At 38.1% G+C, this 26092-nt stretch overlaps 2 protein-coding genes across 3 annotated transcripts; both read left to right on the top strand.

The window, feature by feature from the left end:
• The first annotated feature begins 5986 nt into the window (after positions 1–5986).
• On the top strand, positions 5987–9233 carry btf3l4 (basic transcription factor 3-like 4). 2 transcript variants are annotated; one of them, XM_081357269.1, is made up of 6 exons: positions 5987–6098; positions 8116–8177; positions 8287–8400; positions 8486–8687; positions 8774–8833; positions 8914–9233. In XM_081357269.1, the coding sequence occupies exons 2-6, from the start codon at positions 8124–8126 to the stop codon at positions 8958–8960; spliced, it is 477 nt and encodes a 158-aa protein (XP_081213395.1). In that variant the 5' UTR covers positions 5987–6098; positions 8116–8123; the 3' UTR covers positions 8961–9233. The 2 variants fall into 2 exon arrangements, with proteins under 2 accessions (XP_081213395.1, XP_081213396.1); XM_081357270.1 differs by having other exon boundaries at positions 6078–6098; positions 8119–8177.
• Positions 9234–10295: 1062 nt separating this feature from the next.
• On the top strand, positions 10296–26072 carry zfyve9b (zinc finger, FYVE domain containing 9b). Its single transcript, XM_081357770.1, has 16 exons — positions 10296–10448; positions 13380–13971; positions 14046–14145; positions 14231–14364; positions 15305–15419; positions 17940–18062; positions 18316–18471; positions 18566–18793; positions 19722–19804; positions 19898–20002; positions 20222–20372; positions 21749–21829; positions 21988–22150; positions 22228–22333; positions 24113–24289; positions 24710–26072. Exons 2-16 carry the CDS (start codon positions 13486–13488, stop codon positions 24869–24871), a joined length of 2370 nt encoding a protein of 789 aa, XP_081213896.1. The 5' UTR covers positions 10296–10448; positions 13380–13485; the 3' UTR covers positions 24872–26072.
• Positions 26073–26092: the final 20 nt, after the last annotated feature.

Genomic DNA, 26092 nt, shown 5'->3' with positions numbered 1-26092 from the left:
TCAGATTAACCTGACATCGCTAGCTTTTGTTATTAGTACTACTAGCACAAAACGCTAGTAATTCGCTAGCCTGTTAACGCGCCACCCGTGCGCTCAGCTATTTTATTTATTTATTTTTCTCTCGCGCGTCCGCGCCTTTGAGCTCATAAAAAGCTCAGGTGAGTAAGAATCACTCAACAAACACGGTGAGTAATGTCTTGTCCTGTTATTGTCACTTGCACTTCATGTCACATGTTTAGTATAGGCTTCTCTGTCGACAATATAGGATTTATATGTGATAAATGTAAGGAGACAGTTAGGTTGACAGAGAAGATTTTAGAATTAGAAACACGCATCCAAACTTTAATTGAGGATAGTAAGAGTGCTAGTGCTTTAGATGTTTTGGATGCGCATAGAATAGTGCACACTTTACATGAGTCGGTTCTGGCTGAAGTAGAGCCCGTGCAGCCGGGCAAATGGGTGACAGTGAGGGATCGCTCTAGTCGCGGATCTAAAAACCACTCTTCCGTTCCGATTACCATAACAAATCGATTTGCCCCGCTCAGTGAAACACCCACTGAGAATGATTGTGCCCTAGTTATTGGCGATTCTATTACACGGAACGTGAAAATAGAGACACCAACCACCATAGTCACATGTTTGCCGGGAGCCAGAGCGCCTGACATCAAAGCAAATTTAAAAGTGCTGGCTAATGCTAATCGTAAATTCTCTAAGATCATTATTCATGTCGGCACTAATGATGTTCGACTCCGCCAGTCGGAGATCACCAAAATTAATATTAAAGAGGTGTGTGAACTTGCAAGTACGATGTCAAGGACTGTAATTTGCTCTGGCCCCCTTCCTGTTCGCAGGAGTGATGAGATAGTTAGTAGATTATGTTCGCTTAACGGTTGGCTGTCTCGGTGGTGTCCGATTAATAATATAGAATTCATAGACAATTGGAAAAGTTTTTGGGGCAAACCTGACCTGTTGAAAAGAGATGGTATTCATCCCTCCTGGGATGGTGCTGCTCTTCTCTCTAGTAATATGGCTCATAGTCTTAGAGCTCAAACATGTCAATCTGGGGCTCAGGTCAGGAAGCAGACAGACTGGCTTAACCGACCGTCTGCTAGCGGCCTCGCGTCACCAAGGTCAGATAAATCCCATCACATAGAGCCTCTTTCACCTAGCTATCATCATATAGAGACTGTGTCTGTTCCCCGAATTTGGAAATCCAAAAAACGTTTAAACCCAACTAAGGTTAAAAATTTAATTGATGTTCAACAAATAAAAAACAGCTATAATACAGATGAGCAAATGCTAAAGCTTGGGTTGCTGAATATTCGATCGCTTACTTCAAAAGCACTCGTTGTTAACGATATGATTTCAGATAATAACCTAGATGTGCTGTGTTTGACAGAAACCTGGCTAAAACCAAACGATTACATTACTTTAAATGAATCAACCCCGCAAGATTACTGTTATAAACATGAGCCTCGTCTGAAACGCAAAGGGGGTGGTGTTGCTGTAATCTATAGTAATAGTTTCAAAACCACTAAGAAATCAAGTTTTAAATATAATTCTTTTGAAGCATTAGTGCTTAATGTAAAAATATATAGTGTAAACGATAAATCACGTTTGAGATTTGTGCTGGCTACTGTATACAGGCCACCAGGGCACCATACAGACTTTATCAAAGAATTTGCGGACTTTCTATCAGAATTAATATTGACTGCAGATAAAGTACTAATTGTTGGTGATTTTAATATACACATCGATAATGAAAAAGATGCATTGGGATTGGCATTTAAAGACATTGTAAATTCAATTGGAGTTAGACAACACGTGTCAGGACCTACTCATCGTCGTAATCATACTCTAGATCTAATATTATCACACGGAATAGATGTGGATGCCGTTGAAATTCTGCAGCAGAGCGATGACATCTCAGATCATTATCTAGTCTCGTGTAATTTGCATTTAGCCAAGGCTGCAAAGCCGACTCCGTGTTTCAAATATGTGAGACCTATCACTTCTGCCACTAAAGATTGCTTTATTAATACTCTTCCTAATCAGTTTCATCATCTCAGCATCTCAGATAGCTTAGAAGAACTAGATATTACAACAGAAACGTTTAACTCTCTCTTTTCCAGCACTTTAGACACAGTTGCTCCGTTGCGCTTAAAGAAGATTAAAGAAAATAGTCCAACGCCGTGGTACAACGAGCACACTCGGGCCCTTAAGAGAGCAGCCAGAAAAATGGAGCGCAACTGGAAGAAAACAAAACTAGAGGTATTTCGCATTTCATGGAAAGAGAGCTCAATTACTTACAGAGAGGCTTTAAAAGCTGCTAGATCTGCTTATTTTTCAACTCTATTAGAAGAAAATAAACATAATCCTAGGTATTTATTTGAAACGGTGGCTAAACTAACGAAAAATAAAGCTTCAAGCACCGAAGTTTCCAAGCAACACAGCAGTAATGACTTTATGAACTTCTTCACTTATAAGATTGATAATATCAGGGACAAAATTATAACTATGCAACCGTCTACTACAGTATCGCATCAGGCAGTGCATTGTAGTCTCCCTGAGGAAAAATTTGATTCATTCGTTGCTATAGGAGAGGAAGAATCTACTAAACTCATTAAATCATCTAAATCTACAACATGTATGTTAGACCCTATACCGATTAAGCTACTGAAAGAAATACTTCCAGAGGTCATAGATCCTCTTCTTAATATCATTAATTCGTCTTTGTCTCTAGGATACGTACCAAAAAAAACTTTAAGCTGGCTTTGATTAAACCGCTTGTTAAAAAAACGCAACTTGATCCTTCAGAATTAGTCAATTACAGGCCGATCTCGAATCTATCTTTTCTGTCAAAGATATTAGAAAAGGCAGTATCCTCACAACTGTGTTCCTTTCTTGAAAGAAATGATATCTGCGAGGATTTCCAGTCCGGATTTAGACCGTACCATATTACCGAAACAGCTCTTGTTAGAGTCACAAATGATTTGCTCTTATCATCCGATCGTGGTTGTATCTCTCTATTAGTGTTACTCAATCTTAGTGCTGCATTTGACACCATCGACCACAACGTTCTTTTACATAGATTAGAACATTATGTTGGCATTACGGGAAATGCACTAGCATGGTTTAAATCATACTTATCTGACCGTTATCAGTTTGTAGCAGTAAATGATGAGATGTCTAATCGATCACAAGTTCAGTATGGCGTACCACAAGGCTCAGTACTAGGACCGCTGCTGTTCACTCTGTACATTCTACCCTTAGGAGATATCATTAGGAAACATGGCATTAGCTTTCACTGTTATGCCGATGATACTCAGCTCTATATTTCTTCAAAACCTAACGAAACTTATCAATTCACAAAATTAACGGAATGCATAGCGGATATAAAAAATTGGATGACTTGTAATTTCCTACTTCTAAATTCTGAAAAAACAGAGTTTCTAATTATTGGACAAAAAACTTCCTCACGTAATAACCTAGAATACTGTCTAACACTTGATGGCTGCTCTGTTAAGTCTTCGTCGTCGGTTAGGAACCTGGGTGTGCTCTTTGATACCAATCTTTCATTTGAAAGTCACGTGTCTAGTATCTGTAAAACTGCATTTTTCCATCTTAAAAATATATCTAAATTACGTCATATGCTCTCATTGACAAATGCGGAACAATTAGTTCATGCGTTCATGACCTCAAGGCTAGATTATTGTAATGCTCTACTAGGTGGTTGCCCTGCACGCTTAATAAACAAACTACAGCTGGTTCAAAACGCAGCAGCTCGAGTTCTTACCAGAACCAGGAAGTATGACCATATTAGCCCAGTTCTGTCAAAACTGCATTGGCTCCCTATTAAACATCGCATAAATTTTAAAATATTGCTGATTACTTACAAAGCACTGAATGGTTTAGCTCCGCAGTACTTGAGTGAGCTCTTAACGCATTATAGTCCGTCACGTCTATTACGATCTCAAAATTCCGGCCAGTTGATTATACCTAGAATATCAAAATCCACTGCTGGCGGTAGATCCTTTTCCTATTTAGCATCAAAACTCTGGAACAGTCTTCCTACCATTGTCCGGGAAGCAGACACACTCTGTCAATTCAAAGCCAGATTAAAGACACATCTCTTTGACCTAGCTTTCACATAATACATTATAGACTTCTATAATTTAATGTTAGGCTGCATAGATTAGGTCAGCCGGAACCGGGAACACTTCCCAAAAATCCTGATCTACTCGTTACATCATGAGAAGAATGGCATCTACGCTAATTTTAGTGTCTGTGTTTATCCCAAGGTTTTCCTGCAGCCTGCCGGATCCAGGCCGTATCCAGATCTGACGAAGGACCTTCACCTGGACCGATGACAACGCAGTGCTGAAGTGCCAACTAGTCTCTCCCTATGGAGGATCCCACTACCACTCTACAGATAAGGCGTTGTCGGGGAAATTCGTCTCGCGGTCCTACCCCAAAGCAACAAATAAAATAAAATTTCTTATCAAAATTTATAAGGAAAGACAAGTATTTTGTTTAGGCTTGGCTTGTAGGGAATTCCAAACCTGCGTATATTCTAACGCACATAACTATAGAACCCATTCTAAATGCGCATGTGACCACTATCAGCGTTTCTCACAGGTTCGCGTTTAAAGTCTGTGTAGAGAGAATGGTGTCGTTTTAGCGGCCCCTAATTTAATAACAAATGATCATTGCGACGGAACCAAATCAATTAAAACTAACTTTAGATGGAAATAACTTAACTCTGCTGTAAAGCCGAAACAATCTCTGTTACCTTAAATTATACGCTTATCTCTGTAAAGCTGCTTTGAGACAATCTACATTGTTAAAAGCGCTATATAAATGAAGATGACTTGACTTGACTTGACCCGTCTTGTATCTTTTTTTCTTTTTTCTTTTTCCTATTTGTTCTACATAGTAAGTGCTTCCTTCTTTGTTTATATAATGTTCTCAATAATAATAAAAAAAGAAAGCAGCGTTTTTAAAACATATGAGAGTGTCTAATGCGGATTGTTAACAATTATACTCAGTTCAAGGCAGTTCATTCAGGCCACAGAAGGGCACAGTTCTCCATCCATCTGAGAGGAAGATGTTTAGTTTATTTTCATGTGTTTCTCAGTCAAAGTTCTTGCCACCATTTTAATGATTATTACCAGTTAATAATGATTATGGAATAATGTCGGTTATCCACTAGACAGCAGTGTCACTTGTGGCATGATGCTATAAGACACTGGGACTGATGTTTCTGATTTGACTTTTAGCATGAGCTCTAAGTGGTGAAAATAAACATTTCAATATATAGCCTATGGTTAATAGCCTATCAGATGTCAGATATTATATGTAAATTGATTCAAAAAATGGTTTCTGTTGTATCTTGCCATTTGTGTGAGTGACCCGCTGATCTGCTCAGTAGCTACTTTGTGTCTGTGGGCATAACATGACAGCCTAAAAGAAAAATAATGTTTTATTTTACCACACTGATTTGAAGCCTTTTCCGCCACAAAGTGTAGAACTAGAGCTCTGTAGCTTTAAATCGTCATTCAACAGAACGGAAATTAAAAACGCAAATTCTGCCATCATTTGCAAAACTTGACAAAAAAGTTAGATTTTTGGGTGAACTAACCCTTTAACTGCATATACTTAGGGTCAACATGACCTATAAGTTTGCAACGGTTTACAACGGTTAATTTGGTTCAACTTTGCATTTCAGGGATCGACAATAACGCTTATTTGCTTGTCCGTGACAAGTTTTTTTTTCTTCTTTTTTTCTTTTTTTTAAGCACACTCCAGCACATACTTTTATTATTTAATTACTATTATTATTATTATTTTATTTATATATAAAAGGCATGCAGTTTATTGGGCTTTGCGTGGAATATTTTTTTATACCATGGCACGCATTCAACAAGTTTATGCATGTTTTAGCTTCACATCTCCATTATTTAAGCCCGAGCCGCTAGGCGGCAGCATCACTGCTGTTAGCCATTACAACAACAAAAACAACGTGACGTCTTTTTTAGTCTGACCACTTCCGCCCTGCTCATTCAACGCATGCTTCTCTGAGCAGCTGAGTTTATCAGGTCAGTAATGAACACCGTTCTGTGTTTACTTTAAATATATTACAACCACTATGTCTTCGCTGTAAGCGTTATATGTGTTGAAGTCGCTCATTGCCGTGTGATTGAGGTGTGTGCATGTGTGTTATGGTGTAGTGATGCATTCACTCAGATTATGCACCGTCAGGTTTTGTCTTTATTCTCCATCACTGCGTATGCCATCACGTCATGTGTTAGGGACAGAGACAATATTAAAGATAGTGAAGCCTGGAAAATCCCTTAAACCGACGAGTAAGCCTTTGTGAACGCGATGCCCTGTCTCAATGCCGTAATTTTCACATCTCAACTAAGGGCTTTGTAGCTTCCTGACAGGCTTATCGGCAGCAGTTCTCTCTGTAAGGACAGTTGACTCTGCAACTCTGAAAGGAAGAGTAGTTTCACAATTTGTTGTGTGTTTGTGTAGTTAGTTAACGTACAATGTGGAGCTTTATGTTTAGTTTATCTTTGTGTTGCGTGCCATTTGTAAAATTTAGTATACAAGTAACGTTACTAATTATAATAATTGTAAAATATCTTTTAGATAATGAAATTAAAAGGTCTGATAAAGTTATATATGTACACACACACACACACACACAAATATATATATATATATATTAAATTATCATGTGCTATAGTTTAAAAAGAATATAAAGATGGAGAAATTATAGTGCATTGCTTTTTCCTTTTTTGGCATAAGTTTGTGCTCCCCTGAGGAATTTTGTCTGCTCCCAGATGTATTGCATCCAGGGGGGAAAGTTAGGATGATTCTAAGGGCCCCCAGAGATCGATTTTATTAATGGAATGGTAATATAAATATATATAATATAATATAAATTGCTAGCGGCGCCCCTGATTGCATCTCTCTAATAAATTGTGCCTAAGCTCGCAAAACTTTTTTTTTTTTCAATCTTATGAGCGAACACATTCTTTGTAAATGTGAATGAAAATGTTCTTGGGGGATCACAAACGCTTTCCATGAAAACGCTAACGTTTTGAAAGCTTCATACCACAATTGTTTTTGAGTGTTTTTAAGCATGATTAATTTTGCAGAAATCTGTCTATATGTTTTATTAGAAAAATAGATATTTATTTGTTTTTGTTTTTTCTGGTGGTTCTTCTTGTAATCATAGCTATTTAACCTACAGGGGAAATCCAAACTAAACTTAAAAATGCTGTAATTTTTTTTTATTAAACCAGGCAAAATTGATACTTAACACATCACCATATATTTTAGTTGTATAAATTACAACTAAACGTTTTGGTAAAAATGTTAACCAAAAATACAACTTTGACATTTTGGTAATGTCCCACCATGGGGTGGTTAAGTCAAACTTATGTCCAGTGACGTGAGGGTAAGTGGATGATAGATTTTCATTTATAGCGAAAGGTGGATGGATCTTGAAGCATTTGAACAATGAAGCATCTGTTTGTTGGAAGTAAACAAACCCGTCTAAAGCTTCAATGTGGATATGTGACCTTGAGTCATATTTAAAATTAGAGAGAATTAAACATTATACATATTTTGAGAAGATAAAGACTCTCCCCCTAAATTGATCATTATAACTACATTTGTAGAAACTGACTGATTTAAGCAAGATCATCTGTGTTGTGCTTGATTTTATATACTCCTAACATTTTATGTACAGACCATGAATATGTCAAAGATTTGATTTGTATTATTATGTATTTTAATTAGGTTTTTCTTAGGAGGATATTATGTTCATTTGTAAAAGTGTACATTGTCAAAGTTTATTTACATATTTTGTATTTTTATTTATTTCTTATTACTATTATTGTTATATTAACATTTGTATGTGTAGTTAATTATTCGGCGGAAAGGGTTATGGTGTAAAAAGTTATAACTTTAATTGTATAAAACTTTTTGTTAATTCTTTGGAAAAGTTTACACACACACACACACACACACACACACACACACACACACACACACACGTGTATATATATATATATAAATAAATGAAGCATCTGTTTGTTTCAGAAGTCAGTATGAACCAAGAGAAATTGGCTAAACTTCAAGCCCAGGTCCGGATAGGGGGCAAGGTAAGAAGTATTATCAATGAAACCTGAACATTAATGATTTTGGACATTTCTTATGGTGTTGCTGTTGTTATTTTTTTGTCTTTACTCAGTCTTGATTTGTTTTCTATAGGGCACTGCACGCAGGAAGAAGAAGGTGGTGCACAGAACAGCAACAGCTGATGACAAGAAACTCCAGAGTTCATTAAAAAAGCTTGCTGTCAATAACATAGCTGGCATTGAGGAGGTACAGTAGCAGCTCTCCAGTTTTCTTTACTGATCTCATTCAGTCGCGTTTAGAGAACATTGAGAATTTGGTCTTGTTTTTACAGGTGAATATGATTAAAGATGATGGCACAGTCATTCACTTCAATAACCCCAAAGTGCAGGCGTCTCTGTCTGCCAATACGTTCGCCATCACGGGCCACGCGGAGACCAAACAGCTCACGGAAATGCTCCCAGGAATCCTCAGTCAGCTCGGCGCTGACAGTCTCACGAGTCTGCGCAAACTCGCCGAGCAGTTCCCCAGACAGGGTGAGCAAAGAGTGCTTTAGAAATATGGGTGAATTTACAGTTTAGTGTAGACACTGACGTTGTTGTTTTGTTGTTACACTTCCAAGTTCTCGACAACAAAGCCCCGAAAGCAGAAGATATCGATGAAGAAGATGATGATGTCCCAGGTATGAAGTTTTGAAGTGTTTCTTTTGATCAAGTGGTAAATAGTAAGATGCTGATTTCAGTCATTATTCTCTCTTCACAGATCTTGTAGAGAATTTCGACGAGGCTTCAAAGAATGAGGCAAACTGATCATTGGACCTTCAGTAACTCCTGTTCAGGACAAAGTCTCCTGCAGTAGACATATCATTTCAACAACATATCCAGTGAAACCAGAGACTTTTATATCATAAATTGGCTGTTCCAGATCCATCCCTGACCTTTCTCCTGCATTTATACTGTAAGACTGATGGTTACATGGTTATAAATCTTAACCACAATGCTAGTTGAAATGCTAGTTTTGATGGTTGTGTCTTAATTATTTTTTTTTCTGTTAATTAAATAAAACAATACTCATAAACATTTTCTATATGGTGCTTTGGTTTTCTTATAAAAGCTTGAAGAGATTTGACATTAGTAATATTATAAGAATAAAATGTTTTATCTTTGAATTGCTTAACAGGTTATGTCAAAACACTAGCTACCACTTTTGGCCAAAAGGGTGTTGTACAATTAATAATATCCTATGTCGCCTATAAATGTCATGATTTGTTTTTTCTTTTGATGATTACAGCATGACAATCACATAGAAACTGCATATATGTATGTTAAATATAAGTCCTAAATTGAGAATAAAGATGGTTAAAGTGGCAAATGGCGATATTCACAACGCAACTGCTACTTCCGGTGATACTATAAAGACAGAAGTCACTTTGAAACCAAGCTGTTGGTAAAAGCAGATAAGTGATGGAACCGATGGAAAATGATGTGCGGAAATCTTTATTCGCTCTCTTTTGAGAAATTCCAGATTCCTTGGATTTCTATTGAAACGACTGGATTACACCAACGAAAGTTCGCTGACTGACGGTTAATGTAACCACACTTTAAATATAAGATATTTTCTAATTTGGAATTCATTTGAGAATATGAGAAGCATCTAAGATTGTTAGTACTATGTCCTGAAGGCTTTTTTTCTGTTAACTTATTAACATTGTTTGCTTACACAGGCTTTATTTGTTTATTAATTTGCAATTATCAGAACATGAATAGTGAGTTAAAATACGTTCACATTCACCGATGTTCGGCGAATTTTCGCGGGTGTGTCCAGTAGCTGCTAATTCAAAAGGAATCCACTCAATCGGTAAAAAATTACAACGCAGATTTCGCAAAGTTGATCCGAATTTGGCGCGTACCAGCAGAAAGCTGGTTTGAAAGTGACTTTACTTTTCTGTTCTGTGACTTTGCCTGCGACAATTCTCGTGACCGCACCTTTAAGGTTGGTAATAATATATTGTAATAATAAAATAATATCTGCTGTAATGAGACATAGCTGTCATCTTATAGGCTAGTCTACTCAAGTAAAGCAAAATGGGCAATATTAATAATTAAGAAAAAGAAAAGATAATAGCTCGTCAGAGTGCACGTCTTGACTTCTCAAGTGATTGCGACGCCCCTGTGAACGCGCGTTCATCTCGAGCGCCGCTAGCCCAATATTATCTGCCTGCACTCGCGCAGACAGACCTCGGATGGCGAGCACAAGTCAACAGCACACTGAGGTGGCGATGGGATGCAGAGATCCTGGTAAATACTTACGCACATTCGTTATATTTATTCATTAGATGTGTCAGCATCGAGCGCTACATAATCTGTATAATTCCTGAGGGAGTTTTCGGGGGTTTATTCTGAGCCGATGACTGTAAGTGAGGATGTGGTAATTGGCTCTTGTTGACGGTACTGTGTCGCATTGCTGTAGTCACTCACCAGCAGCCACAGGCGAGAGTGATGTGCATCAGCCATGAACACATGCGTTTGCTAACCAGAAGAGATTCTGAATTACAGCTGAGCTACCACTGCACCGTGTGTCCATGTCAAAGGCGTGAAGAAGATCTTGTACGTGGAGGTTGCGGCGGCTTGTCTGCAATGCAGTGCTGAGAGAATTACCAAACGCACATTCAGTCATTCCTGCGGTTACAGATGCTACACTAACTTTTTGGAAAACAATTTCAAATTAGGCGGAGATTACACAACTAGAATGTTTTGACACTTCAGTGCGACATTCAGACTTGAACGCTCTCATAACTGCAAACGCGCGACGCGTTATAGTGTGTCGCGTCGCGTTGCTGGTAGTGTAGTTTGGGGTGAGGCGACAAACTGGCTCTAAATCAGAAAGCAATGCTGCTCAGCACTTTTTTCAGCGGTTCTTAAATGTCTGAGAATTTGTATATTGAATACACATTGAAATGTGTTAGTGTTTTGGATTGAGTGCTTAAATGCATCATTGTGAATACTGAATATGTATCTGCATACACCCATGCAGAAGAGTCATTCTGCCCACTCAGCAAATCCTCACTGTGAAATAGTGATGCAGGACCTGTGTCTGAGACAGTGGCACAGCATTAAATACAGAACACCGTTCAAAGCGTAGTCTGTTTTCTAAATGTATAGACCTAATTGTAAACAATTCATCCGTGCATATGTTTTATCTTAAAAGATAAAACTTGTTTTATCTTAAAGTGACCATGTAAAGTGTAATCAAAATTTTACACCTGGATCGTCATGATGCATTTGAATGCAATTATGCCATTAAGTATGCAGGATTTCTTTAATCATTTAGTCCCTTTAAAGGTAGAATATGTACGATTTTTTTTAATAAAATATAAAAAAAATAACTTGCACAGTGTGATATATTTCCTGCAGTTGTGTACTTACAATATCCCAAACGTTCCCAAAGATTTTTAATTTCAGAGAAATTCTAATTTTAAATAATGGCTCGTCCCTGTTCACTTGTCGCCTGTCAATGACGTAATATCCGTGTTATCCCTGGTTTCCGCTCGTACTGCCATAGTAACCATGGCGATAGACGTGGACAACTGCCTTACGTCTAGCGGCACGCTCACGCTGTTGTTGTTTCGTTCAAACATTATGGATCATGGCAAGCAGACTTTGGGACAAAAGGAGAACTAAAACGAGGATCAATATCGGCGTGGCGTTTTCGAGATGCCGAGAGCTCCGCGTCCGCGACTAACTTCGACTTGACAGAGACGCCGCTCTTGCATGTGCTTTATTAGACAGGTGAGCAAATGTACATAAACTAATCGATGTTATATCGCTCAACATGATGAAATGCTAGAATATGATCAGTATGTTATTCTAATGTTGATCTAGCTTACTGCTAGTCTCATACAGCCAACAAACTAACACATAGAATAACATTATAACTTTCAACACACTCAAATGCAGTTATGTGTGATAGTGTAGACCAAGTGAAACAGCGCTGCGTTACCTCACAAGTTTAATTTGTCAAATAAACTGACCAGTGTGAGTAGTAATTTTGTACTTAAGGGTAACTTAGTTCGGTAGAAATGTCCTTATTCCTTTATATCCGCGGGACTCGCTTGTGGCACTGATATCTGTCTCTCATTAGCAATCGTGCCATGCTTCATACCACAGTCATGTTAAAAACATTGATGTATTCACTCATCCATAAACTTCATTAGATCTATCGGAATGACGACAAGTTCCATAATTCCGCTTATGCGTCATCAACAGCCTTGTTATTGTAAGACGTTAGTGACCCCTAGCGGCGATAAAAATGACATATTGTAGCTTTAAATCCTGCCTCTCCACTTTTTGAGTGCAACACCAACATCTCAAAATCCAATCAAGAACCATTGAAAATCTCCATTCTAATTTTTCTCACTCTCAGTAATCTGTTACACTCTGGACCACATGTAACCGTTGTTGTTAGTGGTTGTGTTTTTGTTGTTATTTTTTATTTTAATTTTACTTTATATTATTTTTTTTCCTCTGTGTACTAAAAAAAAGTATATATTTATTTTTTTTTAGTATCATATTTGATACATTAGGCTGTTATGGCTCATATAGTATAGATAAAGTATACTGTAGATAATAAAGTTTATCATATAGATAAAGGGAGAATGATTTCACTGTAATATTTTTTCAGTAACTTAAAAAAAAAAAAAACTATCATAAAGCTCACGACCGTAAAGTAAAAAACACCTTAATTTTATTTAGAGGCCGAACTGAGCAAAAACAATATTCGTAAGATGATATTTAAATGCTTAGTTTTATGATCAAAGGTCTGTCGTTTTTATTGTGGGGGCTTATAATACATACAATATATAATATAATATAATAATATAATAAATATAAATATAATATTTCCAACAATATAAAAGTTATTCTTATGTTTACTTTATAAAAATCATTAACTATTTCACAGCAAAAAGACGTGTACCACAACCTGAAGGTGGACATTGTTACTAATATACTAAAAGGCCTTTTACTTTAAAGATATATTGGTCAAACAGAAGGCATGCAGTAGATTGTGTATAACTGGTATTTTAGCAACGTTTTGATCATGTTGATAATTTAAAAGAAATTTGTATATAAAATATAATAGGCTTTTTAGGGTTAAAATAGAGGCCAAAGCAGTCCTGACAAATCCACTGACCTGCTGGGAATTAATACATCTGACTCATCTTTTGGCAGGACTTTGTGCAGGCCATGTCGTGATGGTTTGAGGATAAAACAAAGCACGGGGTGGGCTAAAATATGATCAGCAACCCTCTCGCGTTGAGCTCCCTCCACTGAGACTATGAGGCAAGCAGTGACCGCCACTCTGTCTGTGTGGGGCGAGAGGCGTTTTGGGTACTCCACCCTCAAGGACTCCAGCGAGTCTCTGCTAGATGAGCGCAAGCTGAGGCCTGGTCTGAAAGAGGACTCTGTCATTGAAGAGAAAGAGCGGGCGGAGAATGAGCAGGAGCACCTGGAGGCTGTGCTGGGACTCCCATCGTCCCCTGTGGAGAACGCTGAGAGCACGGAGCCCTCAGACTCTACGCTGGAGTTGTGCCAGGACCGTATGGAGAGCGGAGGGATGGAAGCGTCACTGGTGTCTGGCTCTAAGAACGCTGACTCTGCGGGGAGGAAGGGTTCTCTAGGTGCTCTGCCTGTGCAGCGCTGCAGTTCCCTGGGCACTACGGCCCCTCAGTGGGTCCCTGATTCTCAAGCACCAGCATGCATGAAATGTGGATCCAAATTCTCCTTCACCAAAAGACGTCATCACTGCAGAGCATGTGGGAAGGTGATAGATGCATGCGATTCTGTGACCAAAATGTTGTTTACCTTCAAAAAATGAAAAGTCTGTTTGGTTTGCAGGTTTTTTGTGTGGTTTGCTGTGACCTGAGATTTAAGCTGACTCATCTCGGTGGGAAAGAGGGGCGAGTCTGTGTCACCTGTCATTCAACTTTGATTAACCGTGAGTGTCGTGGTGGATTCCGCTACTTATGTGCTTATGTACTGTTATTACACATTACGGTGTTATAATGATGTAATTTTACCAGGGACTCTTCGCAAGGACCAAAAGAAGGTTTGGTTTGCAGATAATCTCCTTCCCCAGTCTGAGAGTAGAAGTGCCAACAGCTCTCCCATTCACAGGAGTGTGTCTCACACACAGAGCACTGAGCTCGCTCAGGCGGTATGACGGGAGATCTTTCTGCTCATTTTATATTATTTTATTTATTCCTTTTAATTTTTTAAGGAACTTTTTCAAAACACTCTTACAATGACCCTATTTTGATTTTAATTTTATTATTATTTTTTATTTAATACCTTCATCCCTGTAATCTTTGTTCAGTAACTTTAAAAACACTATTATAATAATTTTGTTGAGATTATTTTTATTTTAATATTATTATTATTATTTTCTCTTCAATTTTGCAAAGCAACTTTAAACACTTTTACACTCTTATTATTAGTGTCAGGTAAGTTACTCTAAAAAAGTCATTAATCACATCTTCAGTATAATTAGATTACTGTACTAATTACTCTCTCTAAAAAGTATTGCATTACTTAATACTAATTATTTTCTAAATCCCATATCAACCTCGACCAGTTAAACAATACAAGGGTAGACATCAAACTGCTCTTTTAATTATTTTAAATAAATAATATAAAATTGCATAAATTATTCTTGAACTGACCAAAGTATTTAAAGGGACTATGTTACATTAAAACATACATTTTAACATTAGATGTTACACTTTTATGTTAAATCCACTATTGTTTTACATAGAATTGCTCTAGAATAAATACAGTATTTAGTGTAATTACATTAGAAGTAACTGTAATTAAATGACAGAAAATAGTAGAGGAATGCCATCCTTTACTTTTTCAAGGGGAAATTAATTAAATTACAGTAAGTAATTACTTAGTAATGAGTTACACCCAACACTCCTTATAAGGACATAATATAGAGGATATTTTGTTTTATTTGAAATATTTTTGTTTTATATATATCTTGAAATAAACTTTAGAAAAAAGCTTTTCTAACTCATAGCACAGTTATTTTATGTATAGTTGTATTTATTTATTTATTTATTTATTTATTTATTTATTTATTTATTTATTTGCTGTAGGACGTGACTGACATTAGAGCAGGAGATGAAGTCAGAGGTCTTAATGGCAACTCCACAAAACCCACTCCACCAAAGGACCTTCCCCCTATTCTGACATCGACAGGGGTCAAAGGAGGTATGAATGTGTCCACATTCTCACTGCTAATAAAGACATTACATTTAGCTTAAATTAGGCTTAAAGGTGACATCTTATGATCCTTTTGACAAGATTTTAGGGTGTGACCAAAATCACGCTGTTTTTGTGTGTTCCTTTAAATGCAAATGAGCTGCTGCTCCCCGCCTTCGTTCAGAGGAGAACTGGCCCCCGACTGAGCCTGGTTTCTCCCAAGGTTTTTTCCTCTATTCTGCCACCTGATGAAGTTTTGGTTCCTTGCCACTGTCGCTTTTTTCCACCTTTGTTGCCATTGGCTTGGCTTGCTTATTTGGGGACATTAAATTTAACATCTATCTATAAATTACAGGAACGTCTTTCTGTCTGTGTGTGTGTGTGTGTGTGTGTGTGTGTGTGTGTGTGTGTGTGTGTGTGTGTGTGTGTGTGTGTGTGTCTGTTATTCGCATATCTCTCGAACCATTAGTCTGATGGATTTCAAACTTGACAGGTGTCTTGCTACGGGCATGAGTAAGTGCAGTGCCAAGTTTGACGTTTGGATTAGAAATGCAAAAAATATTGGTAAACATATTGGTAAAAGAATCACACATTGGCTTTTGTTGCTCTAGCCGCTGGCCACTCCCCCTCTCACACTGACACTGAGTGAGCACAGCGCAGGACCAGAGGCCACTCCCCCTCTCACACTGACACTGAGTGAGCACAGCTGGCCACTCCCCCTCTCACACACACTGACACTGAGTGAGCACAGCTGGCCACTCCCCCTCTCACACTGACACTGAGTGAGCACAGCACTGGACCAGAGGCCACTCCCCCTCTCACACTGACACTGAGTGAGCACAGCTGGCCACTCCCCTTCTCACACTGACACTGAGTTAGCACAGCCCAGGACCAGAGACAGAGAGGGTCGAAGAAAGCAGCGGAGCTTAAGTAGCATTTTCTCTGAGTTCACTGTGTAGCCTGCTCCCTGAATCGTTGCGCTTATTCATTTGTGGATGTTAACTGAATCTGTAAGTCAGCTACACTGTTTACTTCTGATTATTAGATTTTATTCTGGTGCGCTTAACGTTATCGCTACTGTGTAATAGTAGCCTATGCTATTCAACTAAACATATCCTATTCAATGTGTTCACAGTCTCTTTCACGGCCATCATTTGTAGTAGCCTATTCACAAACTGTGTGCTCAAGCATAGCCTGGTCTCAATGCTAAGTTATTACTGTGTCATGCGCGCTGAAGTTAGCCTGTAACTATGTGATGTTGAATATGCGATGTTAAATAGTTGCTCATGTAGGCTATGCAGACTTAAACGAGGTTAACTCTCCTCTTACCGACTGTGACGGCAAATCCCCATATCCTTACTGTACACCATACCACTTCATTAACTGTATACTACTGTCTCCACTGCACTATATGTCTATACTGTTCACATTGCACTTTTCTGCATTTTTACACTTCTGGTTAGACGCTAACTGCCTTTCATTGTCTCTATAATTGTGATCTGCACAATGAAAACAAAGATGAAACTAATGTAAATATAATCTAATTAAATCTAAACTCCTGCTACCTGTACACAGATACCCAAATACATGTCACCTAATATCACCATTATAAATTGTTTTGTAACCATGTAGTTCAATTTTCCATATTTATTGTATGTCATTATGTCAGTATCAGTATTTGCTTTCTACCATGCACAAATAAAAATGTCACTGAACTTTTGCTGTGTAATTGTAACAATGAGCACTCAAACACACCAAACCAACAATTACAAAAAACACACAAAAAATGATTCTGCACGGGCCCTGCACTAGTCAGGAAAAAATGCAAGTGATCGCGCTTCCATGTCATGCAGTAAAACGCATTACACTTTAGCTTCCACACTCCGCACAAACACACACATGCGCCTAATAATAGCAGCACACATCTAATTAGGTTGACGTTAGAGCAATCGGGCAAGTTACTTGATAAGCCATGTACAAACGATAAGACATATTTGCGGTCGATGGATGATAGATGAACGTTTGGAGTTCCTGTCCGACATACTGAAATTACCAAAAGAACCTAGCGTTAACGATCTGTCCCTCAAGGATTGCATAACTTCGCCACAAGGTTCGTTTTTCTGCAACTAACCAAATAATAAAATGTTTGGTCAATATCGATTAGTCGAATATTAGGGGGCAGCCCTAGGAAAATGCTTTTCATTTTGTTGGTACAAGCTGGTTTTTAATTTACAGCGAGAGAGAGAACCAGCAGAGCGGAGAGAGCCAGCGGGTATAGATGGAATAACCAAATCGCAGATGTAATCTCTTGAATGATTACTAGTTGACTAGAAAACCTTTAGTCGAGGGCAGCCCTACGTTTTCCAAACCCTCATTACTTTCTTTTGTGGAACAAAATGATTTTCCATATAATGAATGCATACAGTGGGACCACAAGCTTACTTGTGAAACTTACTTGTAAAGTATTTGATTGAAGGTTTGTGAGTGATTTTGAGGTTTTGGAGGCTGGTGCTTGTGTTTTCTCTGCAGACTATACTCTGGAGGAGAAGAGAACAGAGTCGTCACTCTTAGAGGAGTTGGAGAGGGGTCTCGCAGAGCCTCTCGTCTTTGTGCTCAACGCCAACCTGCTGGCCGTGGTGAAGATCGTCAGCTGTATGTTCCCAATGTCTCACTCCACACTTGATGGATTTATGCTTTTGGTGATTTGACATGTGGAACCTGTGCGAATCGGTATGGTATATTATATCGTGATTGAAGCTGTGTAGTCAGTCGTTTCCAAACCATCACGTGTGTGTGTGCGCGCATGTGCGTCTGTTCTCAGGATGTGTGTGCATGTTCTGTACATCTGATAACAATATGCTGGTGTATTCATGTGGGTCGCTGTGGTGTTTTTGTGCTCCTGTAGATGTGAACCGCCGGTGCTGGTGTGTTATGTCGAAGGGTATGCATGCTGTTGGACAGCCAGAGGTGGTCATTTTACTGCAGTGTTTGCCTGAGGAGAAAAGATTCCCAACGGATATTTTCAATCATTTCATTCAGATCTACTGGGATGCCCAGACAGGTGACACTTGTATCAGATGTTACTCGACCATAAAACTTAGATCAAACATTAGCAATCACTTGATAAATCTTGATTTTTCTGTTTCTCTAAGCAGCAGGAAAGCTTCTGAATCACCTAAGTCACTCTTTGGTATCCCGAGGGTTTCTGGGTAATAACGAGCATGCAGGCTTTCTTTACGTGCGTCCGACATTCCAGTCTCTGGAGGGCCTGCCGTTACCTGTGCCGCCCTTCCTGTTCGGACTCCTCATGCTCCGTGCCGAGGCTCCATGGGCCAAAGCCTTTCCACTGAGACTCATGCTGCGTTTAGGAGCGGAGTACAGATGTAAGAAAACAGTCTCAAAATAAGATTAATATATACACTGGCGTTCAAAAATTAGCTGTGGGTATGATTTTTTTACTGTTTTTGAAAGAAGTCTAACTAAAATTGCATTTATTTGATCAAAACAACAACAAAATGAGTAATATTGTGAGATATTATTACAATTTAAAATAACTTTTTTTTATTTTTAATGTATTTTAAAATGTCATTTAATCCTGTGGCTGTGATGGCAAAGCTGAATTTTCACCAGCAATTACTCCAGTCTTTTTCAAAACTTTGGGATCAGTAAGATTAAAAAAAGAAAAAAGAAAAAGAAATAATACTTTTTATTCAGCAAAATGCATTAAATTAATGAAACGTTTTGGTGAAAGCTGCTGTTTGCTGTTCTTTTGAACTTTCTATTCATCACTGAATTCTGAAACAAAATATGAAGCGGCACAACTGATAATAGTGATAATAATAAGAAATGTTTTTGAGCACCAAATCATCATATTAGAATGATTTCTGAAGGATCATGTGACACTAAAGACTGGAGTAAAGATGCTGTAAATTCAGCTTTGCATCACAGGAATAAATTACATTTGAAAATATATCAAAATAAATGATTTTAAATTGTAATAATATTTTGCTATATTAAAGTTTTTACTGTATTTTGGATCAAATAAATGCAGCCTTGGTGAACATAATGAGACTTATTTTTAAAAAAAGGTTTTAAAAAAATATCGACCCTGAACTTTTGAATGGTGGTGTACTATGATTTGGGTTAACTACTTATTTAACATTCTATTTAGGGTGGATAATATGCTAATTGAGATGCAGCGTTAGTCTCTACGATCTTAAAATCTCTAATATCATTCATAATCTCTGTATGCATCATTTTAATGACCCCTGACCTCAGGAAGTACACTAACTGAGTCCTGCTGTCCTGTAGTTTATCCCTGTCCCTTGTTCAGTGTGCGCTTCAGAGAGCCTCTCTTCGGACCCGTCAACAACAGTATCATGAGGCTCTTAGTGGTGAGACTTATGACCGGTTTCATTTACTATATCCTGTCATGCTGCTTATGTAGTTTGTGTGATGTCTTTTTTATTCTGTTTCGACTTTCAAAGGATTTCCGTTTTTACCGTTACACGCTGCCGACGGTGCCGGGGCTCGTGGTTGATCTAGAGGCTAGAAGCACCTGTATAAGAATCCCTAAAACACGTCATCCAGAGGTACCGTAACCATGAACTGCTCAAAATAGAAAATGCATCAGGAGTACCATGGTATCACGTCCAAAGACAGTAGATGGTATTAGCATGATATTTACTAAATGTCAGAATATATTGGATTATTATATAAATTATGTCCAATAGATAAGCAAACCTGAGGTAATAATTCCTTCATTTCTCAGGATAATGTTTGTCTTGTCTCTGTCTCTGCTGGTGTTTTAGCTGCTGAAGGCTCTGAATAAGTCTAATGAAAGAGTGCTGGCCCTGGGCGCCTGCTTTAATGAGCAGGCCGACTCTCATCTCATTTGCGTGCAGACGGCAGATGGACAGTACCAGACCCAGGCCATCAGCATTCACAGCCAACCCCGCAGAGGTGAGAGAGAACACCCCGACACCGGCCTGAGCTTAGACACTACTGGAATGTCTGTCGGCTCTTTTTAAATGTTACTACATGAGCCCCTAAAAGTATCTGGACACTTTTTGCACCTACAGCTGTACAAGTGTTATCAAACCTAAAGAAAGTTAGCACAAACATATTTTTCAAGCAAATAATTTCACATAAAGAAGTTTTAAATGATAAAATGTAACTGTTTGTGGTTTTACAGACTTTGTGGATCATGTTCTTAAGCCCAATTCAGACGGTAATTGTTTGTCATCAACTTGTAATTACGGTTTCTGCAAGGACGTGAATCTTGCGATTATGGTAATTACATCGTGGCGTGAACGCATCTTCAGATGGCCATTTATTCTTGTGAAGGAGCAAATATCATCCTACGAACCCAGGAATGCACTGCTCACTTGGTCAGTCACATGATTGTCAGCTGTAAACAAAATGTTATTGCTTGGACAATTAATACATTTATATTTTATTTATTAATAGTAAAATCATTTCCTTTTATACAATTATTTAAATATCCTATTTAAAAAAAAAAACAGGAAAATTGACATGCTGTGTTGTAAATGGATTTCTCTCTTAGGTTTTATCTCTTAAAATTATGGATGGCATTTAAAAAAAAAGAAATTAGCTTTATTAGAAATTAGTTAATGCAAACTCTAGCTAAACATTTGACCTGGGTATTTGTTCGATTTGTAAAATGATTAGTCGTGCAAGCCCTAATTTATATAAAAGTAAATAATATAGTAAATATTTAAAAAATGTATTGCATACTATAATAATGGACCATTTCAAAAGTTTCCAGAATAATGAAAGACAGTACTTTGCAGTGGTCAAAAAGGATTTACAAAACGACTTTTGGATCGATGCCGTCTTGAGATTCAGACGGCAATTCAATTACAATGAAACTTGAGTGTTTGTAGTTGTTTGGCAGGGAATTGTTTCACGGGTGGTGGGAGGAAAACAGGACAGGACTAAAATTACAGACTAGCCACTGTAAATGTTGAAATTATCTTACTTCCCCGTTAGAAACCATTTCCGTCTGAATAGGGCAGTATGATGGACTATACCTGTGGTTACTCAGCTAGGAGACCAGTGTGAACTTCATATATTCACTAAAATGTAGTGTAAAAATCACTTTTAATATTATCACATTATTTAATATGACCATAACAAAAGAAAAAACGGTAAGAAAACGTTTGTGAATGCACACATACTGTATGAAAACGAAGGACTGATACATAAACGCTCACTTGAGGGCGCTGTCTGACAGTCTTGGAAAGCCCGTTTGGTTGTATTCTGTGTTGACTGGAATTCTCTCTGAACTTAAATCTTTGTTTCTGTTCACCTTTCAGTCACTGGCTCGTGTTTTTTTGTGTTCAGTGGAGCGCTCAAACCTTCATCAGGGTACTTGGCCAAGTCCAGCATTGTAGAAGGTTAAAGATTTGTTCATTCCTATTGTTTCTTGTTTCTCACTTCAACAGTTATTTAATGTTAATGCCTTTCTATCTACGTTTATCTTCCTTGAATGCGTATGTCTAGAAGTTTAGCTGTGCATGTGCTAAGATTCCAATGCGTCTGCTTATCATTACAGATGGATTGATGGTGCAGGTAACCATGGAGACCATGGGCGAGTTACGCCGATCTCTACGGGACATGAAAGACTTCACAGTCACCTGTGGAAAACTCCACCCAGCAGAGAGGCAGGAATATGTGCACATTCAGTGGCAGGATGAAGAGCCGCGCTTTAATAAAGGGTTAGGAAATTTATAATAACAGTAGATTAAGTTTAAATCTGTGCTAGTTGCCACTCATTCTGTCCTGTATCTCACAGCATTGTCAGCCCCATTGATGGGAAGTCTATGGAATCTCTCACAAACATCAAGACCCATCAGCGCTTAGAATACAAAGCCAATGGGAAGCTCATACGCTGGACAGAGGTAAACACTGAACATGTTTATGCACTGAGTGTAACTTGTGGACTGTATGTGTTTGGGCTTGAAAAAGGGGGGGGGGAATCGATTGGTTCGCTCCAAGCAGAATAAGTATTTTAACGTTTCTGTTCATGCGTTCCTTCTGTAACATTACCGTATCCGTTCCAGAGTTTTGGTGCTAAATAGGTAAAGGATTTACCGCCTGCAGTTGATTTTTGATATTTTTGCTTATCAACTGGCTAGAATTTTGAGATTGCAATAGACATGAAGGACTTTCGTCAGGGTTAAGAGCTCGCTCAAGTACTGGGGAACTAAAACATTAAGTAATCAGCAAGATTTAAAAATGTATGCAATGTTTAACAGGGAGCCAATGCAGTGTTGACAGAACCGGGCTCAAAACACCTTAAAGGCGCAAGCGAAATCAAAGAACAAACTGGTGTGACGTCATTTTGAACAAAATCAGGCCAAAACAAAGTTGGTTTGGAGTTTGTTTCGGGAGTTTGAAATGGCTTGCCGAAGCTGTTATTAGTCTGTGGCGAGTACATAATGGGTATGTGCCCTTTTTCAAATGGAAATCTTCCGTTTCATTTCCTCTGTTGAGTCTGTCGGTCAGACGTCCGCGAGTGAAAACATAAAGACCCGGAGAGCTGTTTTTTTTGTAGAAATTGAAGTGTAATTCTAATTGAAAGCAACACAGATGCTGTTTTTTTTCATGTTTAATACTGTAAAGCGGTTTGGTTTAAAGCATTCTATTGTATGAAGTGCTGTATAAATAAACGTGACGTGACGTTACTTGACTGGCGTGTTGAATTGCAGAGCTCGTGCAAACACCCAAATCGCTATTACCTGATGCTTTCTTAACTGCTGTTTTCTCACTGCTGTCATTTTTGTTGTGTGTTTATTTAATTATCGAGAAGAAAGAGAGCAGCAAATATTTACATAATTATCTAAACGCCACTCTCAGCAACGTGGGCGGCGTCGGGATGTTCGCTAACAGTATATTGCTACAATGGTATTTCAAACTTCTCTTTACCTCTAAACGAAAAATTAAAAGGACTTTGCTGTGAGTGCATCGGACATTTTATGTAATATACATTTTTCATTTGCAGTCTTTCAAAAAGGCATCTGAAGTAATAAACTAAGTGCACAAAATATAGAAAAAATATAGATTTTTCGATACATGGCGATATCTGAAACTCTTCCGAAGGATGCACAATACCAGCTGCGCATTCTCGCTCTCTAATCTCTCCGAAAGCGATTTGACCCACACTCAAAAAAAGTTATCTTTACCCTTTACTCGCTCGTTTCATTTGCTCCGGATGAATATTGAATTTCGAAGTGGGATTGCGCGTATTGATTTATGAGTGCTCATAAAGACACTATATTGGCTATATAAAACAGTATAATGGATCCGTGCATCAGGTCTTAAAGTGACAGCAGCTTTAATATACCTGCTGCCAAATTATGATTTATATTTAAATGGCTTTTTCCCCTATGGTATCGATGTCAAAATTGTGGCCATGTGAAAATGCTTTTCACATTAACTTTGGAAAACCACTAGCCACAGTGGCTGGTGAGCAAGAAAATGAATGTCAAAAGCCCTGAATATAACCACTATATATAAACAAAATCTAATGTCAATAGCCCTTTATTTTGATTTATAGTTATGGACTAAGAGCTTGCTGCATCTTAGTTGTTTTATCTGAATGTGATTGAATTTTTTCCCTGAAAATGCTTTTGAGAACCACTTTCAACAATTGGTTAATTCATGTTTTGATGTCACAGGTGTTTTACTTGCTGAAAGACCAACATCCAAATGGTCCTACTAACCACACCAGCCACAACCGTCTATCAGAACGTCTTGCACGGGCGTTCTGCTTGGCACTGTGCCAGTCTCTCTGTTTGCTGAAGGAGGACGGCATGACCAAACTGGCACTGAGAGTAATTCTGGATGGCCAGAAGGTGAGATGGAGATAATTATGTCCACAGCTGTGATGCCAAACGATAATCCCCCCCCCCCATTAAGTTGATAATTAATCATTTATGTTTACAGATTTATTGCCTTCATTCTTCAAAAGAAGTCATTTCTTTTAATATACTGTACCTCATCTATTGACTTTTCCAAGTCTGCTAGTTGACTACCAACTTAGAACTATTTTTTTAATCTTATATTTAATCATAGATTGAACATGTACCCTTTGAGCTGCTTTAATTGCTGTGGTTCAGTATTGTGTAAGGGCAGGTCAGGAGTGTAGCATGTGAGTATTACGTATCTGACATTCTCCCCACTGTTCTGCTTTATTTTAATAGTGCTGTATTTGATTAGATCTACGGGGTTCTTAATCTATGTTATCTTAATTTTTTTCTTCTTTAATCTTTCAGGTGGAGTTTTTGGCAGGCGGTAACGGTCAGCGCCTTCCAGCACCGTACCAGGACTGTCTTAACCAATCATTAATGTCCGTGGTGCAGAGTAACTCTCAGTACCAGGGTCTCGCCGCCTGCCAGCTAGAGCTCATCTTCTATATTCTGGAGGATACGTCATAGAGACGGACCACCCACTGTCACGTGCCAACACTCCCAGAAACCTCATGAGCATAACCTTTGAGTTCAGTATAATTTGAGAGTGGAATGTAGTAGATGTCCCCATGGGGCAGCTTTTTTAGTAGTTTATTCAATACCCCACTGCTCACTGTGAAAAGGTCGGGAGTTACAACATCAAATGGCTTTAAAAACTGCTAACATTTCTCAGTCATCACTAGAGGTCGACTGATATATCGTTTTTGCTGATTGATCCTGTAACAGCTCTTGGAATGATCATATAATGGCAAAAATGAACACTGATCTTTCATTAGGTGACACAAGGTTCTTACGGAAGCGCATTTCCACCTCAAAGTTATAAAATTAAAATGTAACTGCTACTTTGTTTCTCGTTATCACATCCTTATATCTGACTATTACAACTTATTGTGACTATCTCACAGTTGCGACTTTATCTTAATAGTAACTATATCTCACAACTGCGGCGACTTATTTTCTTGTAATTGCAGCTTTGTGTCTCACTATTGTGAATATTTCTCATAATTGCAACTTTTTATTCCATTAAATTGACTTAATTTCTCGTAATTGCGGCCTCATATCACGCTTTTGCATCTATTTGTCTTGTGATTTAGCAGCTTTCTTGTAATTGTAACTTTATAGCTTACGTGTGCGACTATATTTCTTGTAATTGCGGCTTTCTATCGTTACCATTTCTCATAATTGTGACTATTTCTATTCACGGTATAAAGTAACTGCAACCTCATATCTCGCTATTGCAACTATTTGTCTTAATCGTGACTTTATATCTCACAGTAGCAACTTTCTTGTAGTTTATTCCTTAAAATCGCATTCAAATCTCACATTCGTGACTTTCGAATAATTGCAATAATTTCTAAATTGCGAATTCATATCTCACACTTGTGACTTTTTTACTAATAATTGCAACTTCAGTACTAACAGAACTGACTTCAACCAGTCAGTAATTATACTAGTTGAAGATATTATTCGCATTCATTCAACCGATTTAAAACAAAAAAAGACAAACGAACTAAAAATGTTAAGTTTCCTTTCAACATTGTTATCAGCAAAACCTATTGTCGGTCGACCTCTAGTCATCACCAACGGATCATCTATGACAAATCGAAGTAGCTCTCTGTAGTTTATTCTGTAGTCTGGACTCCTCCTAGAGACCTCGGCTTGGTCAGAGAAAAAGAAAAAAAAAATTTA

This window comes from Scardinius erythrophthalmus (genome assembly GCF_964197995.2).
Source record: "Scardinius erythrophthalmus genome assembly, chromosome: 25".
NCBI classification, from domain to species: domain Eukaryota; kingdom Metazoa; phylum Chordata; class Actinopteri; order Cypriniformes; family Leuciscidae; genus Scardinius; species Scardinius erythrophthalmus.
Note: the sequence above shows the minus strand (reverse complement) of the source record. Positions and strands in the feature narration are given on the sequence as shown.